Raw genomic sequence first — 13641 nt, forward strand, 5'->3', positions numbered from 1 at the left:
TTGGACTGGACACTGTCTCCAAAGCTCTCTAACTCCAAATCTCCGGGTTTTTGTCCGTGCTTGAGGGAGCACTGGTGGAGGGGACTACCTTCCTCCTCAGGGTGAAATCCTGAGGGGTGGCCCGAGCCCCAGCCCAGTGGTTCTATCTTCCGCACACTCTTGTCCCAGCCACTTTTGGGGCTAGACACCTCCACCTTCTGTGTTTCTGGCCTACCTGTTGGGGTCTTCCTGAATCGTGAGTTCCAGCTAGTCCAGCCTTTCCTCCTGGTGCTGGAGACGCTCACTCACGGCAGGCTGGCCCCCAACTGCCTGTGCTCCTGCCCTGCCAGACCGGGAGCACTTCCTCCTCTCCTCCTCTGCACCGCTCCTGTGGAAGCCCCAGCTTGGATCCACTGCGTCTGTGAACAGCCTCCAAGCCCCTCCTTCCCAGAGTCCCTGGCGTCCCCTGGGGACCTTGCCCATTCATCCAGAGCTCATGTCTCTGCCCCTCTCTTACCTGGTTTTCGGGCTTTCTCATGCACATGCCACGTCTTCCAGTTGCTTGCTGGCTCCAGGCAGCCAGCATAGACTTCTTGCCTTGCCCCCAGGCCCGGGCCGTGGACTAGAACTATTGGATACCTGTCGGGGGACTGTCAGCCAGAGGAACCCCCAAGCCGCTACCCCTGTGCAAAGTACAAAGGCAAGACACTGGAAAACCCAGAACTTGCCTTCCTAGGGGGGGGTCCCCAGCTGACACCTGGGGATTTCTTTGCTTTGGCCCTGCCCATATCCAGATGGCCACCCAGCCATCTCCCCCACCTTCTGGCCCTGACTCTGAGTTACACCCCCATGTCCCCTGTTCCTAACAAAGTCTCCCTCAGTAGAAAAGAGCTCGGACACACAATACTTGCCAACAAAAGCAAGCATTGTAGCCCCTGGGAAGGGGGTGGGGGTAGAGAAACAGGGTGAGGTTTTGCTTTCTGCTTGCCAAGACTGGCTCATGAGTCAGGCCACTGGGGTCCCAGCTGCAGTCTGTCCCTCTTGACTTATCCTGATTGTGCAGGAAGAAGGGGGTGGAACGGAGCTGAGGCCTCTGAGTTTTCTAGGGGAGTTTCTCTGGGATGGCCCCGTGGCATGGAGAAAATGAGCAATCCTTATGCCATGACTCTTCCCTTTGGTCCCTCAGGGTCCCCACTCTGCAGCTTGGGAAACTGAGACCCTGAGAAGGGAAGCCATTTTATCCTGAGATCATTTACTGGGTCTGCAAAGGGGTAAAGCCAAGGAGCACCAGCTTGGGCACCTCTCAGCCTCTTCTGGAAGCTCCCAGACACACACACACACACACACACACACACAACCTTTCACATTCTTGCTCCGCCAGTCCTCACACACAAAATGCCGTCTGGCTCTTGACTTTCGCGGACCTTAAAGGACCAGGAAGAGGAGAAAAGGGAATTCTATTCTTCCCAATCATAATACAGATCAGTTTGGTGGTACCATTTCCAAATAACTGAATACTCTGCTGTTGCTTGGAATATAATATACGTCAGCTCTCTGAACCTGCTTTTAAGTACACTGGTCCTCCAAAATCTTGGCATCATTTCAAAGATTATTTATTTCACAGTTATTTCAAAAAAGGAAAAATCTCCTTTCTCCAGTTCCCACCTCTGGATTGCATGAAATATAGTTTATTTGCAAATTGTTAGGAACACATTTATGGAGTAAAGCAAGAGCATGGATTTCCTGTTGGGCTGTCTGACTTAACTGCTGAACTGGCCTCAACACCACTGCAAGACCGGCATCCACTCTCATCTCTCAAACTTTTGGTTCTTTCCACCTTGGGCTGCAGCATGGTGTCAGGGACAGAAGTGGAAGGCAGTTATCATTTATTGAACACCTATTATGTGCGATAGTTAACATCCATTTCACAGATGAGAAAACTGAGGCACAGAGCTAAGATTTCAGTCAGGGCTGTCTATGAATCCAGGGTTCTCTCCTCACCCTCCTCATCCCTGCCCATCACAAGGACACAGGCCAGTCAGTGCACCCTGGGGCCCAGGGAGTGGCAGTTTGGAAAATGCGCAGATCCAAGTGGTTTATGGTTCGTGGGTCATCAAGACCATTATGAAAGAAAGAGAGCGACATCCTCTACTGGGGGGGCTCACCCCCAGTCCCACCCCCAATGCAGTTGACACCCCTTTAGCCCCAGGATTCTGGAACAGAAACAGAGGCGGCCAAGAAAGGGGGAGGAGAGGCCTTGGGAAGCGGATTTGGGCCACCACTCCAGGGAACCCAGGCGTCTGAGGGGACAATCGGCCCAGTGCGGTAGCAGCCGCTGCTCCGACCGGCTCCGCGTGGCACTTCCGATCCCGGGCCGCAGGCCGCCGCGCCCCGCCCCCGGGCGCGCTGCGCCCCCTCTCGGACCCGCGCCCGGCCCCGCCCCGCCCGGTGTGCCCACCCCCGGCCCGCCCCGCCGCCCCCTGGCCCCGCTCCCGCCGCGTCCCGGGGCGACACCGCGCGGGCGGACAGACCGGCCGGCAGTTGGCACGCGGGGCGCTGGCGCGCCAGCAGCTCGGCTCTCCCGCCGGCAGCCTCGGGCGCTCGAGCCAGCGGTCCGGGCGGCGGCGCCAAGCGGGGGGCCGGGAGCCGGCGGGAGGAGGCGGCGGCGGCGGCGGCGGAGGCGGGGGCGCCGGCCGGCGCTCGGACAGCCGGGGGCACGCCCCAGCCTCGCGCGCAGCCGGGACCTGGGGCTCGGGCGCCCCCCGGGCCCGCGTCCCCGCGCGGCCACATGGCTCCACTCCGCGCGCTGCTGTCCTGCCTGCTGCCCTTGCACTGCGCGCTCTGCGCCACCGCAGGCAGTCGGACCCCAGGTGCGTGCGGGTTGGGCGCGCGGGGCCCGTGGGGTCCTGGGTGCACGCGATCAGGGTGGCACTAGGGTGCCCGAGCCATCGAGGCAGCGTTCCAGCGGGTGGGAGGCAGTATGCACGCTTGGGACAGAACTGCTCTCTTTTCTTCCCCATGTGCCACTGGCGCTGTCCCGCGATTTCCCCCCATTCTGACACTAGAAGTAGAGAGAGACCACAGGAGAGAATTTGGGAACATTGAGTCTCTTCTTAGGAGCAATGTATATGTCGCTTTTTTTTTCTCTTTCTCTCTCCCCTTCCCCCTCCGTCCCTCCCTCTCTCTCCCAGTATCTATCTCTCTGTCCCGTGTGTCTCTTTCAGTGTCTTTTCTGTCTCCAGCTTGTGTGCAGGGGTGTATGTGAGTGTGTGTGTGTGTGTCACATACACAGAGTCAGGCTAACAGGTGATCGCCTCCCACCACACCCTGGACAGAAACATCCTTGGAGCCCCCCAGCATGGCATTCTCAAAGGCCGCAGACATCCTCTCACACCCAGAATGCGTCCTCCACACCTTGCAGCATGGGGTGCTGTCCTAGTGCTCTGAGCACGGGGAGGAGGCCCTGGTCGTTTCCAGGCAGGGTGCCTGCTTGTTTGCGAGCCCTGCTCCTGTGCCCCAGTGGGACCCGTCTTGCAGCAGTCTTGGGGGTCCTCTGCTGTGATAATCAAACTAGAGGAGAGTGAGCACCCTCCATCCACAACTGCCCTGGGCATGGGGGATTTTCAGGAAGCATCATTTTCTATGTTTTATCAGTACGGGGAACAGGGGAGGCGAGAGGTAGAGCTGTGTGGAAATGAAAATTCCTCCCAAACTCACACCCATGAATCACCAGCCCTGGAAGCCAGGGAGCTGTCATTGCTGCCCAGCCTGGCTGGGCTCAGGGAGAGCTGCGTTAGAATGGGCTTGCTGGCATGTGGCCTGGAGCATGGGCCATGACCTCACGCTTAATGCAGCCCAAGTGAGCAGGTCACCCCCTGTGTCTCCTTTTATTTTTGAAGATCTATATTTATCCAGCTTGGGGCTGGGCCATGCAGAAATCTCAGCAGCCACTGCGCTGCTTAAAAAAGTTTCCTTTCTAACCTTGGAAAAATATAGAACCGTGTCGTCCCTCCCTCCGTCTCCAGCCCCACCTTCTCCTTGACACGTGCCACGATCCCCTGGGTTTCTAGGTGTGTTTGTTTTGCCAGCTGCATTCTTGGGAACTTGGGGAGAAGGGCCCTACCCCAGCCTGGGCTGTGACTTCAGTACCCTGGGGGAGTTGGGGCAGATCTGGCCTCCCCTCTCTTTGCCCTGGGGGCTTTCGGGGAATTTCAGTCCTTTCCTAGGCAGTGCCCAAGGCTGGAAGGCTTGTTGCTAGAGTGACAGGACTGTTTGGCATCATTTGTTTTCTTCTGCTAAGTTTAAAAAGGATCCAGGTGTTACTGGAACAATGTATGTCTGCAAACTACCTGAACACCATGCATCCAAGCGTGGAAATCCAGGAGCTCAGGAAGCAATGCATGAAAAATGGATGCACTTGAGCTAAGGGGTCCATCTAAGGTGACACTTAGGATTCCAGATCCCTCCCTGCCCCCATGGGATTTCCGACTTCCCCTTACCTCTGCACACACTGCATCGAAGTGACTCTTTCTTTACCTCCAACAGAGCTGCGCCTCTCTGGAAAGCTCAGTGGCTATGGTGTGACAGTGCCCTGCAGCACGGATTTTCGGGGACGCTTCCTCTCCCATGTGGTGTCTGGCCCAGCAGCAGCCTCCGCAAGGAGTGTGGGAGTGGACATGCCACCTACACCACCATCCCACTTCAGTCACCCTCGGGTGGCTCGCAGCCCCCTGCACCCGGAAGGAGGGACCCTGTGGCCTGGCAGGATGGGGCGCCACTCCCTGTACTTCAATGTTACCGTTTTTGGGAAGGAACTGCACTTGCGCCTGCGGCCCAACCGGCGGTTGGTGGTGCCAGGAGCCTCGGTGGAGTGGCAGGAGGATTTTCGGGAGCTGTTCCGACAGCCCTTGCAGCAGGAGTGTGTGTACTCTGGAGGTGTCACGGGAATGCCTGGGGCAGCTGTTGCCATCAGCAACTGTGATGGATTGGTAAGGGACGAGGCCCTCATTAAGCTGACCCCCCCACATGGTTCTCTCTCTGGCTCCCCTGTGTGTGGGGTTCCTGTGGGCGTGTGTAGCCCGGGCCAAGTCAGGGCTGTGCTGCCTTCCCGAGAGCGCACCGCATGCCCCTGCTGGCTGCCGGGTTCACGCTCTGCCAGGTGTGAAGGGGCCGAGTTGGGAGGGTGCCTTTATCTTGTTCATCCCCTCACCATCTGTGGACCCACCTGGACCACAAACTACCTGGCTGGGCTGTCTTCGTCCAGACAAACTCGGGGGTGAGGAGAGCAGGCTCTGGGGTCTGACTTGGGGGGTTTGAGTCGTGGCCGTGCCACTCCCTAGCTGGGAGGACCTGGATAAGTGAATGTCTCTGTGGTTCTTTCCCTTAGCGTTAAATGGGGATTTATTCATTCTGCACATATTTATTGTTCTAGGGGAGGGGGGCTGAGACAGACATGGTCCTTGCCCTCATGGAGTTGACACGCTGCTGGTAGTAATGGGACCCATCTCACTGGGCAGCGTCTTGGGTGGTTGGCGCCTGCCTGGCGCACAGTTGAGGCTCAGCCATTTAGCCACTGTTGTAGTTTTGGCCATCGGCATGTTATGTCCTTCCTCTTCCACCTGTCTCTTTTCCCAAAGCCAGCCTGCCGCTTGCTGGCGGCTCTACATGGTCCCTTTCTTAGGACCCTTTCCCTGCTCGCAGATGCTCCCAGATGCCGGCTAGTTGGCTCCATATTGCAAACTGGAAAGCCGTGGATGGGCTCCCTCTTTCCCACTCCCACCTGAGGCTGGCTCTTGTTCCCCTCGCTGCTCCACCTTGGAGGGCGCTGGCATGACATCCTCAGGGCCCTGCTGGGCGGCTCCTTCCATGGTCTTCTCTTTGCCAGTGATGTCAGGTGTGAGCTCATGTGTCCCAAGAATGGACCCACTTGCCTCTCTGCCCTTCCACTTTGAGAAGGGGCAGGTCAGATGGGGCGGGGATGGTAGCAGGGGTTCTTCCTCCCTGGCAGGAAGGAAGAACCTTGAATGTTTCAGACATTTCTCCCTTAACATTATGCCTTCCATCTCCATGAAATTTTATTTTGTTTTAGAGGTGGAGTCTTGCCACCTTGCCCAGGCTGAGTGCAGTGGCTGTTCACAGGCACCATCACAGCTCACTGCGACCTCGGACTCCTGGGCTAAAGCGATCCTCCTGCCTCAGCCTCCCGAGTAGCTGGGACTACAGGCATGCACCACTGCACCAGCTTTCCCCGTGAAATTAAAATAGCACAGATATACTGAATATCTGTTTATATACTGCATGTATATTCATGCTTTATGTACAAAAAGATGGACTTTTTTTGCCTTCACAAGAATCAATTTCCACCCCATTGGAGGTGATAGGGCCCCCATTGAGAGATATGGTCTACGCAGGGGTTGGTTCTCAAAGTTGAGTGTGTATTGTAATCACCAGAGCACCTTGTGAGAGGTGTAGAATCTGACTTTTAAGGGAGGAATCGAGGGTCTACATCTTTACCAAACTTTTCAGGTGATCTGATGCAAGCGTTCCTTAGAGCAGACTTTGAGAAACCCAGGTGGTAAGGTCAGCTGAAGAAGCCCAAGACCTTGTCTGGCTTCTAGTGTGAGTCTCTGCTGCTGGCTGTGCACTTCTGTGCCACAGGAGCCCGCGGTACCCCCACTGGCTAGAGCTGTCTGTGGCCACAAGTTTTGGGTGAAAATTCCAAGTGATATAGGGAATTATCTGCAGTGCCCATGCAGGTGGAGAGACAGGAAGTGCTGGTGCAAACCAACAGCCTGATGGAATTATGTGTTGAATTCCTTCTAAAGTCATCCAGTAGACTGTAGGCACTTCAGTGACAGGGCTGGTGACCCTGCTTCTCTGCTGTCCACTTGGAATGAGGCACAGAGGACATGCTCAAGCAGTGCATGCTGGGGACCTAAACTAAGGCATGCATGGGTGATCACCACCATTAATAAGTCGCTGTTTACCCCCTTTGCACCCTGAAAACCACCCTTGTCTTTGAACCAGCTCAGCAGCCCATTGGCAAGTAGAGACTGGCTGCTAGGTGCTGCAGGATCAGGGCCATAAAGGACCCGGACCCAGCCCTGCACGAAGCATGATCACGTGGCTACACAGTGTGGTGTCTATGACAGCGACTCCTGCTCTGGTAGTCGGGGCTGGCGGATGGTGGGGGCAGGGCTGTTTGCTGGGCCTGGGCCTGGGCCTTCCTCAGATGGTGTTGCCGACTTTTGGTGGGCTCTGAGTAAATGTTCTCATGAGCTGTGTGACCTTAGACGAGTCACTCTCATCTCTGGGCTTTATTCTTCTCATCCGTCCAGAGAGGGGCTGCACTCGATACTCCCTGGCAGATGAGAATCGATTCTGTGTGACATTTGCCAAAGCCGGATCAGGTCTCAGTTCCCAGAGGCTGTCCACGATGAGCTTCTGGAGGCTTGTTCTGCGGCTGGCACAGAACGGTGGCTCCAGGACATGGCTTGCCTGGGTTGCCCTGTCCTTGGTGAGGGCAGAAATGGACCTGGCTGGGCTGAGCCTTGGGCTGGGCCACTGCTTACCACCAGGCCACTGCTCATGCCCTGGCTGTCTCCAGAGGCCAGTCCTGATGTCTGGCACCTGAATGCCTCCTGCTCCAGGCCCCAGGGGTGGTGCTATCTGACTGCCTGTCCCCTGGGGCTGCCAGCACAGAGGTCACCGCAGGCCAGGATTTCCTCACTTCCATCCCCCTCCAGTAAACTGCCCTGTGTCCTATGAGAGCAAGGGACTGTGCCACAATGACCCAGCTGAGCTCACCTTTGGACTCGAAGGCCACAGTGTAGCATTGCTGATGATAAGATTTAACTCTGCATCTTTACGTGGTCTGTGGATTTTAACCTTGTCTTCTCTAACATCTCAAATGCCAAAGCCTTTCACTTCAAAAAAATATGTACTGAGTGCTGGCCAGGGACAAGGTCCACAGGGAGATCCTCAGAAAAGGAAAGTGACACAGATAATGACAGCAGCCTTAATGAGTCCTTCCCACACAGCCCAGGCACAACGTGCCTGCTGCCGTGTACATGCGTTAACTTCATCCAATTTGTAGCTGAGGAAACTGAGTCATAGGGAGGTGATATGAAAGTAGTGCAGACAGCTTCTGTTAGCACAGGACTTTACACAACCCTCATGCCCCCTTCAGTCTAATGCTGTGTGTGCAGAGATTGTTACTACCCCTGCTTTGCAGGGTCAGGTCCCTGTCCCCAAGGAACTTGGGTGCCAAGCACAAGCAAACCCCACTAGTAGATTTAACATTCACTTGTTGGTTTTCCAGAACACAGTGGGGATGGGTAATCAGTAAATGGAAGTGATTATTCTCTTTGATGTCAGAGACGGTGACGTTTGAACTCGGCCTTGAAGGATGAGTAGAAGTTTGCTGGGTCCAGAGGGTGGGGAGGGTACTTTGGGCAGAGGGAAGCGCTCGAGCAAGCTAGCAATGGTCGGACAGAGGAGTGAGTGGCATGCCAGCTGGGTGACTGGCATCTGGGGTGTGGATCCTAGAAGACACCTGGGGAAGGGGCCTTGATCTGACCTTGGAGGAAGGGCAGGATGGAAGAGGGGGTGAGGGGCAGGGATGGGGCAGCCTTGTCTCTGCAAGAGGCTGGGCTGGGAGTCAGGAGACATGGCTGTGTGACTCTGAGCAAGTTGCCCTCCTTCTCTGGGCCCCGGTGACCTCCTGGATGCACTGTGGAAGCTGGAGTTGGTAAACTTGGGCCCTTTCCCGCTCTGGCATTGGCACTTTGTGGCACAGAGCAGGCCTAGCTAGCGGAGTTTGGAGCCAGGCCCCTGTAAGCCTGTCATTGATTCTTCTCTCCCTGGCGGGGACAGGGCCAGCTCTGGGCCAGGCCTGGGCTGGGCTGCAGGTTCAGAGAAGAATGAGACCAGTCCCTGAGCTTGGTTCTTACAGCCAAACCAACCTTCCATCTGTAAGACGGTCTGAAGAAAACCCCTCTGTGTGGGCAGAGACTCGCAGCCATTTGGCACCTCTGCTGCTCTGGTGAGAAGTTTGGTATCTGGCCTGGTGGCTCAATCCTCATTTCCGACTCCTCCTGCCAGCCCATAGAGTCACTGTCCTGGGGGAACCGGGGGCAAACGCAGGGTGGGTTCTGTACACTGCGGTTAATTCACACTGAACACTGGGGTTGGACAGCGCTTCTGAAGGGCCCTGTGTGTGTCATAGCGGGGGGAGGGGGAAGAGAGGGATCCAGCATTGAATACACAGGGCCTTTGCTACGGAGGAGTTTGAAGACTAATGGAGATCCAGACATAAAAGTAGACTAATTACAATCCTATGAGAGGCAGCAGCAGAAGGACCCATTTATTTTGGTTTGGGCATCTAGGAAGGCTCCCTGGAAGAGATGGCATTGTCTCAAGACTGTTCCAACATTATAAACATGGAAAATAGTGCCAGGCCTCTGGCCAGCAGGAGAATGACTGGCCCAGCCAGGCTTGAAGATGTTTGGGGGCAGAAAATAAGGGATGTGGAGAGGCCTAATCCTACCTGCATAGAGTTTCCTCTGGGGTGGGGGCAGCTAGCCTGGGATGCTGTCAGGCCCCAGGGTCCCAGGCTGGGAATGTGTCCAGGTGTCAGCAGTGACCTGATGGGCTGCTTTTCAGAGCTACTAACTCTGTGCACCTGGGAGCAATGTGGGGGCCTGGGGTGGGGGACAGTTCTTTGTGGGTCCTGAAGGGGTTGGGGGTATAGAGATGGGATTGGCAGAGTGGGGTCCCCTTCTCAGTGGGGCCGTGTGCTCACTGTGTCCATCTAGAACCCAAAGCACCAGCCTCCTGAAGGGTTGCTTCCCCCACAGCCACCTCTGCCTCCCCTGCCTCGATGCCCTGGACTGGGGTGATGGGCACTGGAGTGTCAATGCCCTGCACTAGAGTGACGGTGGCCTGCACTGGGGTGATGGTGCCCTGCACTGGGGTGTCACACTGTGCTAGGGTGACAAGGCTTGCCTCCACTATGTTTCCCCCTCAGCCTTTGGTGCCTCTGTGAGTTAGGGCCTGGCTCTGAAGCAGCCACATGTGTAAGATTTGTCACCATCTGGTTCCGTTTTCCACTCTGCAGAGCCTGCATTTTTGATGGGTTGCACTGAGTAGACCCTGGCAGGCGGCGTCGGGAGGGGCAGGGGTGGCTGAGTCTGGCCGGCTGCTCACCACTGCACCTTACCACTGAACAAGGCACAGGAGCTTTGAGCGCCGCCCTTTTGTCTTTAAAATGGGACTGCCATGGGGGTGGGGCTGGGGGGACTGGCGGCTGAAGGGTGAGGGTTTCGTTATGGGGTGATGAAAATGCTCTCACATTGTGGTGGTGGTGGTTGCACGACTCTGGGGATACACTAAAATCCATCACACTGCGCTTTAAGTGGGTGAATTGTGAGATGTGTGAATTATATCTCAATAAAGCTGTTGCAAAAAGTGCTTGGCCCACGGTGGGGCCCTCGAATGGCGGCATCAGTGGTTATGAGCTGACAGTCTCGGGCGGTGGAAAGCACAGAGTCTGCTCTCCCTGCACAGACTCGCTGTGTGACCCGGAGCGAGTGCCTAGGTCCCTCTGTGCACAGACTCCTCGTCTGCCAGGAGGGGAGAAGAGCCAGCTCTGTAGGGTTGGTCAGAGGATTAAGCGAGATAAGGTAAAGTGCCTGGTTCGTGATGGGGCCTTAAGAAATGGAGATTATTTCAGTGATTATTAATAGTAAGAATGGCTACTTTTTAACAGTAATTATTAATAATGATAAATATTATAAATATCGTAGAGTCCCTTTTATTGCAATAACATGTAGATCATAAGTGTTATCTGAGGCCACCTCTGGTTGCTGGGTTGGCCAAGCCCTGCTGTCCTCTGCTGCGGCAGCTTTGTCTGCAGAGGGGGCCAGGTGGTGCTTGCTCAGTGCCAGTGTGAGTATTCATTGGTCTGTAATACCCCGCACACCTCTGGGACAGGGGAGTGCTGAGAGGTGGCAAGTGGAGCACTCTATTAACAAACAGTCTGTCAGCCTGTGCCCAGGGCCAGGCCTTTGGCCAGGCCCTAGGGATGCAGGAATGAAACTCCACCCCTGTCCGTGTACTCCAGAAGCCCACAGTCTAGAGAGAAGGCTGGCACCCACAGGAGACAGTACAAAACGACACAGACCACACTAAACTGCAGTGGTCTGTGGGAATGTGGGGAGCATAATGCACTCCACGGGTGGCCTAGTGGTGAGTACTGAGAAAGACAGGTGCTCAGGGTAGGCTTCCCAGGAGAGGGGACATTTAGGCTGGGTTTTAAAGAATCAATAGGAGTTTTTGAAGCCACAGAGTAGTAACTGTAGGGATTCTGCAGGGAAGGAAATCCTGTGTCTCTGCAGGATTTGGGAAATGGTGATTCATCCCAGGTTTCCATAGGAGAGGGGGAATGGTGAAAATGTAACTGGAAAACATCCGCCTCACCATGGAGCTTGGACTTACCCCCAGGGCCACGGGAGCCATGACAGGTTTGTAAGCAGGAGTCACGTTACTATTTGGGAAAGACAATAATTCCAGCTGTGATGCTGGTCAGGGGAGGATTTGCCTGTGGCTCATTGGTTTTCTGTGCTAAATACCTGTCCATGCTTGGGCGGCAGCTCTTTGCTGGTTGAGTGAGTGAGTCGGCTGTCCTTGGGAAGCCGCTTGGGAAGCCCCCGGGGGATGTGCATTGTGGAGCCCTGGAGTCTCCACTGTGACTGGGCTCCTGCCCAGAGCCCAGCTGGCCTGTCTCCTTATATCTTGACCTGTGGGCCACCTGCCTGACACATCTGTGCTGAGAGACCCTGGGAGGGGCAGGGGGTCCGCCGGAGCCTGTGCCTGGCCCCATGTTGGCGCAGGCCTCACTGCCTAGCTGGCCTGCCTCGCCAGCCTCATTGGTGGCTCTGGCTGTGCAGGCTGCTGTCTTCCTTCCTCAGATGGTGTATGAACCACACACAGCAGGGCTGTTAGCTGGAGGCCTGGGTTGCTGGGGAGGCCGTATGAGCTGGGGACCAGAGTGACCCCAGAACCAGACTGCCAGGGCTAAAATCCCAGCTCTGCCTTTTACATGCTGTGATTGTGGGCAGCTTTCTAACCTGTCTGTGCCTCAGTTTCCTCGTCTGTACGGTGGAGATGACACTAGGGTTGTCATGTGTGTAAAGGGCTTACTTAGCACAGTAGCCAGTACACTTTGGGGGTTGCTATTAAGTGGTGTGGGTTTATTGGTTGGTGAGTTTGCCGGGACTGAGGGGAGGGTGGCAGGAAAGAAGAGGGAGTCAAGGGCACCCCCTCTGTCTAAGTGCCACCCAACAGGGGACTCTGGGCCTTCAGTGGGACCCGGGCCTGTGGGTTCCCAGGCTGCAGCTTGCTCCTTGCCCCAGTCGGCATGCTGGCCTCAGCGTTCCCACCGGGAGCTCCCAAAGGCCAGGTCAGAGTGCAGTCACCTGTGTGTCCCTGTGACCCTGGCACGAGGCCTGCCGGGAGAACCGCCTGGTGGGCTGGCTTAAATTCTGGTTTACATCTCTTCACCCCAGTGAGGTGAGGGTCAGCACACCTGTCATCCTCTCTGTGGCCAACTGTCCATCTGCTCCTAGGCCCGAGGTGACAGTGGAGGCATAGGCTGCCATTTGCTCACTTGAAGGCCCACTGTGGTGCTGTCCCCGAGACTCGAATCCTCCTGCGTGTGCTCCACGTAGCCACTCCTCGTGGGCCCAGTGGGCGTGGGGAGGAACCCGGTTTGCCCCCCTGCCCTAGGCACTCCCTTCCCCTGTGAGTCTGTCTCCAGGGCGCACGCCCTCCCGAGAGTGCCAGCTGGTTGGTCATGTTTGCCATTCAGGTCACCCAGTTCCCTGGAAAACACGAATCCCTTTGGGAATTTATGTTTGTAGCCTGCAAACAAGAAGTGGGCTCTTTGGAGTGAAAGGGAGCTTCTCATGACCCTCCTGCCAGGGTGGCCGTGGGTCCCTCCTGCCAGGGTGGCCGTGGGTCTTCAGTGTGGACAGAAGTCTGCTTCCTGATGACGGGGTGCCAGGGCCTGGGGCTGCACCCAGGGCCGCGGTCAGCATGGGGTGTCGTGATGGCAGCCAGATCCCAGGAGGTGGGCGGCACAGGCTTTCCTGGGGAGGCAGGCAGTGTGGGGAAACCGAGTGACTCTCAGTTGTCACTGCTGTGTGACAGCCTGAAACGGAGGAACTTACAACAGCAAAGTGTTCTTCCTCCTGGTTGTGTAGGGTGGCTGGGCGGCGCCTCTCCTGCTTGCTCCCAGCTGCCCCCGTAGCTGGGCCAGCTGGAGGGTGGGCTGGGCCAGAGGCCCCCAGCTGGCCTCATTCACGTGACTGGTGTGGCGCTGGTTGAGGGCTGGGTGGCCTCAGCTGTCCCCTCTGTGGCCTCTCGTCCTCCAGGAGGCGGGTCTGGCTGCTCTCAGGCACTCTCAGGGCAGCGTTCCAAGAGGGGAAGGGGAAGCTGAAGACCTCTTAAGGCCTAGCCTTGGAAGTCGCATAATGTCACTTCTGTGCATTCTTCTGGTCAAAGCAAGCCACAAGGCCAGACGAGGTTTTCTGAGAGTGGGAAAATGGACTCTTCCTCTTGAGGGGAGGAGCGGCAGAGTCTCACCGTGCATAGGAACAGGAG

The 13641-nt window shown here is 56.4% G+C and overlaps 1 protein-coding gene across 2 annotated transcripts in view; it reads left to right on the forward strand.

Moving 5' to 3' along the window:
- Positions 1–2491: 2491 nt before the first annotated feature.
- The window catches only part of ADAMTS14 (ADAM metallopeptidase with thrombospondin type 1 motif 14), a 68912-nt gene continuing 57762 nt past the window's right edge, over positions 2492–13641 (forward strand). The window contains exons 1-2 of one of the 2 annotated variants that reach the window (XM_045568238.1): positions 2492–2849; positions 4525–4967. In XM_045568238.1, coding sequence (XP_045424194.1) covers positions 2768–2849; positions 4525–4967 — 525 coding nt within the window. In that variant the 5' untranslated portion in view covers positions 2492–2767. The remainder of the gene's footprint in view (positions 2850–4524; positions 4968–13641) is intronic. The other variant, XM_045568239.1, reaches the window with a different exon arrangement.

This window comes from Lemur catta, chromosome 14 (assembly GCF_020740605.2).
Source record: "Lemur catta isolate mLemCat1 chromosome 14, mLemCat1.pri, whole genome shotgun sequence".
Classification (NCBI taxonomy): domain Eukaryota; kingdom Metazoa; phylum Chordata; class Mammalia; order Primates; family Lemuridae; genus Lemur; species Lemur catta.